Here is a 5,086-nt window from a genome sequence, read left to right as displayed (position 1 = left end):
GGCTGCGCCACAGGAGGGGGGCTGGGAGGGTACAAGTAGCTGGTATTGCCTAGGGCGCACCACCGGCCCTGGTCATGATGTGCAGCAGAACTCAGCCGAGGTGCAGACGGGATATGTCACCGGTAAACTTTGTGGTTTGCCCTCCCCGCCACACTGCGCGGGCAGGATCCACTATTGCGGCTGCCTGTGCCATTGGCTGCTCTCTGGTCTATAGAAGAGCATCACTGAGGTGCTGAGACCATCCCCAGACCCGCCTCCATCCTGTCAGGAAACGTATAGAGAAGTACAGAGGCGCTCATTGCTGGTCTGCTGGAAGTTCTATGTGCCTGGCTGTCTCTGGTTCAGTACCAGGAGACACTGGACCCAGAAAAAGCATGCCGATTAGGAGCTACTAGACTTATGTAGGTGTACACTGATCACAGCACCTGACCGGGCCAAACAACTCTCAGGCTTATATTCTGCATGGAGGTGGAATAAACTCAACACCAGACCGGGCAGAACAGCTAACAGTCCTATATGCTACATGGAGGGGTGCAATGATCACAGCACCTGACCGGGCAGAACCGTTACCAGTCTTATATGCTGCATGGAGGGGTGCAATGATCACAGCACCTGACCGGGCCGAACAGCTACCAGTCCTCAGGGCCGGATTTCCCACAAGGCCAACCAAGGCCCGGCATCGGGGTAGCAGGGGTGTGGAATTCCTATCTCCCGATGCCTGAGACATGCAGTTCCGAGCGCCGGGCGGGTAGTTGTTTTCTACATTTAGCCCGGCTTTGGGCAAGCAGAGCTAAATGTACAGCGGGGAAGCCGCCTTATATGCTGCATGGAGGGGGTGCAATGATCACAGCACCTGACCATACAAGCTACCAGTCCTATATGCTGCATGGAGGGGGTGCAATGATCACAGCACCTGACCATACAAGCTACCAGTCCTATATGCTGCATGGAGGGGGTGCAATGATCACAGCACCTGACCATACAAGCTACCAGTCCTATATGCTGCATGGAGGGGGTGCAATGATCACAGCACCTGACCATACAAGCTACCAGTCCTATATGCTGCATGGAGGGGGTGCAATGATCACAGCACCTGACCATACAAGCTACCAGTCCTATATGCTGCATCTGAGCACCTCCTGTCGGACATGAGCAGCCTCGGATGTCTGATTCAGGTAAGTACAGAGAAGAGGTGCTAGCGAAAGACAGACGGGTGTTCCTAAAGCGTGTATGGGGTGAACGTAGAGGACCCCGGGGGGTGCAGATCAGACAACAGTGACCAGAGATTCCGGCAGACAATACAATCTGAGATCGGCTTCATGGTGACCACACGAGAGCCTTGTCTGCAGACGCTGGAGAGAGGAAAGTGTTACATGTGATTTCCCCGTTATTATGGGTAGGAGTGATCCGAGTGGTTTGGTTCTGGGTCCAGATAAGAAAGGTTTCGGCGTAAGACGTTACCATTCAGCCATCGAGAGTCGTACTGCTCCGTCCTGATTGGAGGTTTGCTACCCATGGTGCGGAATATGGCGGCATCTGTCCCCATGTAATCCACCTGCACTCCGGCGTACAGGACCCCATCTGTACAAAAACACAGAAAATAATGATAATCGGGGATAAAAGCAGCCGGACCCAAAGTGAGAAAATCTTTCCAATAATTCTGTTCCGGGAAGTCCCAATACCGCGGCCTCAGCTATCTGAAGGTTAATCACGGCCAATGGAACTGTCCGGAATTAGCGCGGCGAAGAATTCACATTTATTTCTGCCTTTGACTCCTCAGGGAGATTACTTTATATATAAGCGCTTCTTTCCTCCGTCACCTTATGGAGGAGGCCAATTGGAAGCTGTGATCTGAATCGTGCTCCTTAGACGTAACCCGTAGCAAGCAGGACGGCTCACCGGTCCACATACACTAACTGGAAATCTGACTGGTTGCTACGGGTTACCTATGTTTTGTACATCTGCACTTCATACTGAGCAATCCCATCTACAAGCTAGCATATGACTTGTGCAACGTACACCATGTTACATTGTTATATTGTATGGTATAGTTACATTGTTGCTTGTATATAGTATATTGTTATATTGTAAATTGTATATATTGCATTATTATATTGTGGCTTTTATATACTGTATTGCAGCTTGTATACGTTATATTGTTACATTGTGGCTTGTATATATTAGTCATTCTTTAGTCTCTCTCTCTCAGTCTCTCTCTGTCTCTCTCTCTCTCCTTCAGTCTCTCTCTCTCAGTCTTTCCCTCCTCTCTCTCTGTCTCTCTCTCTCAGTCTTTCCCTCTCTCTCTCTCAGTCTCTCTCTCTGTCTTTCCCTCTCTCTCTCTCAGTCTCTCTCTCTCAGTCTCTCTCTCTGTCTCTCTCTCTCAGTCTCTCTCTCTCAGTCTCAGTCTCTCTCAGTCTCAGTCTCTCTCTCTCTCTCTCACAGGGTCCCTTCATCAGGCTTAGGATTGGAGAGAGGCTGAGAAAGAGAGACTGAGTGAGAGAGAGAGAGAGACTGAGGGAGAGAGAGACCGAGGGAGAGAGAGAGACAGAGAGAGAGAGAGACAGAGAGAGAGAGAGAGAGAGAGAGAGAGCGAGAGAGAGAGACTGAGAGAGAGAGACTGAGAGAGAGAGAGACTGAGAGAGAGAGACTGAGAGAGAGAGAGACTGAGAGAGAGAGACTGAGAGAGAGAGAGACTGAGAGAGAGAGACTGAGAGAGAGAGAGACTGAGAGAGAGAGACTGAGAGAGAGAGAGACTGAGAGAGAGAGACTGAGAGAGAGAGAGACTGAGAGAGAGAGACTGAGAGAGAGAGAGACTGAGAGAGAGAGACTGAGAGAGAGAGAGACTGAGAGAGAGAGACTGAGAGAGAGAGAGACTGAGAGAGAGAGACTGAGAGAGAGAGAGACTGAGAGAGAGAGACTGAGAGAGAGAGAGACTGAGAGAGAGAGACTGAGAGAGAGAGAGACTGAGAGAGAGAGACTGAGAGAGAGAGAGACTGAGAGAGAGAGACTGAGAGAGAGAGAGACTGAGAGAGAGAGACTGAGAGAGAGAGAGACTGAGAGAGAGAGACTGAGAGAGAGAGAGACTGAGAGAGAGAGACTGAGAGAGAGAGAGACTGAGAGAGAGAGACTGAGAGAGAGAGAGACTGAGAGAGAGAGACTGAGAGAGAGAGAGACTGAGAGAGAGAGACTGAGAGAGAGAGAGACTGAGAGAGAGAGACTGAGAGAGAGAGAGACTGAGAGAGAGAGACTGAGAGAGAGAGAGACTGAGAGAGAGAGACTGAGAGAGAGAGAGACTGAGAGAGAGAGACTGAGAGAGAGAGAGACTGAGAGAGAGAGACTGAGAGAGAGAGAGACTGAGAGAGAGAGACTGAGAGAGAGAGAGACTGAGAGAGAGAGACTGAGAGAGAGAGAGACTGAGAGAGAGAGACTGAGAGAGAGAGAGACTGAGAGAGAGAGACTGAGAGAGAGAGAGACTGAGAGAGAGAGACTGAGAGAGAGAGAGACTGAGAGAGAGAGACTGAGAGAGAGAGAGACTGAGAGAGAGAGACTGAGAGAGAGAGAGACTGAGAGAGAGAGACTGAGAGAGAGAGAGACTGAGAGAGAGAGACTGAGAGAGAGAGAGACTGAGAGAGAGAGACTGAGAGAGAGAGAGACTGAGAGAGAGAGACTGAGAGAGAGAGAGACTGAGAGAGAGAGACTGAGAGAGAGAGAGACTGAGAGAGAGAGACTGAGAGAGAGAGAGACTGAGAGAGAGAGACTGAGAGAGAGAGAGACTGAGAGAGAGAGACTGAGAGAGAGAGAGACTGAGAGAGAGAGACTGAGAGAGAGAGAGACTGAGAGAGAGAGACTGAGAGAGAGAGAGACTGAGAGAGAGAGACTGAGAGAGAGAGAGACTGAGAGAGAGAGACTGAGAGAGAGAGAGACTGAGAGAGAGAGACTGAGAGAGAGAGAGACTGAGAGAGAGAGACTGAGAGAGAGAGAGACTGAGAGAGAGAGACTGAGAGAGAGAGAGACTGAGAGAGAGAGACTGAGAGAGAGAGAGACTGAGAGAGAGAGACTGAGAGAGAGAGAGACTGAGAGAGAGAGACTGAGAGAGAGAGAGACTGAGAGAGAGAGACTGAGAGAGAGAGAGACTGAGAGAGAGAGACTGAGAGAGAGAGAGACTGAGAGAGAGAGACTGAGAGAGAGAGAGACTGAGAGAGAGAGACTGAGAGAGAGAGAGACTGAGAGAGAGAGACTGAGAGAGAGAGAGACTGAGAGAGAGAGACTGAGAGAGAGAGAGACTGAGAGAGAGAGACTGAGAGAGAGAGAGACTGAGAGAGAGAGACTGAGAGAGAGAGAGACTGAGAGAGAGAGAGAGAGAGAGCGAGACAGAGAGAGAGACAGAGAGAGAGCGAGACTGAGAGCGCTAGCTTGGTGTTAGTTGTGCACATTGTCAATCCTAAGCCTGATGAAGGGACCCTGTGTGGCCCCGGAAGCGCTTGTTTTATGAGAGGAATCTTCAATAAATGAACACTTTGTGATCCTGGAAGGATTTGTGGGGTGCTGGTGACATCTATACACGTTTGTATATATTGGTTCTCCATCTTCCATTGAGGGACACAGCTCTGGATAAATCGAGACATAGCCAGCGGCATAACCCTACGCCTCGAATTATCCAGAGCTGTGTCCCTCAATGGACTCAGAGCCAATTTTGACTTTATTCGGGGCTGCAAATCCCCTAACACAGAAGAAACGCCCGCGAGTCCTATAAGGTTACAGAGCCGATAAACACACCTATGATAGTCGCCATGTTCTCTTGCTTGGGGTCATAGGGACACCTCCCTTTCCCAGACTCGTGGGTGCCGGATATAATCCTAAACACATAGTCCTGGGACAGAAAGAAGACACAATTATAGATCAGCGAAGATACCAGGATAGAGCCAGCACTAAAAAAGTAATTTCACTCTATGTGTTTGTTTAAAAAGGAAAAAAAAGTCAGAAGATACGGCAACTGCAAGTCGGCTAACAAAATAAATAGAAAATGTTCCTTTCTGTTTCTTGTTTAAAAAAAAAAAAAAAAAAAGAAAAAAGTGTGTACAAAAGG

General features: G+C 49.3%; 1 protein-coding gene across 1 annotated transcript in view; it reads right to left on the bottom strand.

Moving 5' to 3' along the window:
• LOC108788941 (semaphorin-3F-like) overlaps positions 1-5,086 on the bottom strand; it is a 94,819-nt gene that overhangs the window by 23,649 nt on the left and 66,084 nt on the right. The window contains exons 6-7 of the mRNA XM_018558849.1: positions 4,777-4,870; positions 1,462-1,581 (exon numbers count right to left, since the gene is read on the bottom strand). Coding sequence (XP_018414351.1) covers positions 1,462-1,581; positions 4,777-4,870 — 214 coding nt within the window. The remainder of the gene's footprint in view (positions 1-1,461; positions 1,582-4,776; positions 4,871-5,086) is intronic.

Source organism: Nanorana parkeri, unplaced genomic scaffold (assembly GCF_000935625.1).
Source record: "Nanorana parkeri isolate BGI_ZX_2015 unplaced genomic scaffold, ASM93562v1 scaffold15, whole genome shotgun sequence".
NCBI classification, from domain to species: Eukaryota; Metazoa; Chordata; class Amphibia; order Anura; family Dicroglossidae; genus Nanorana; species Nanorana parkeri.
This window is presented reverse-complemented; position numbering and strand designations above follow the sequence as displayed.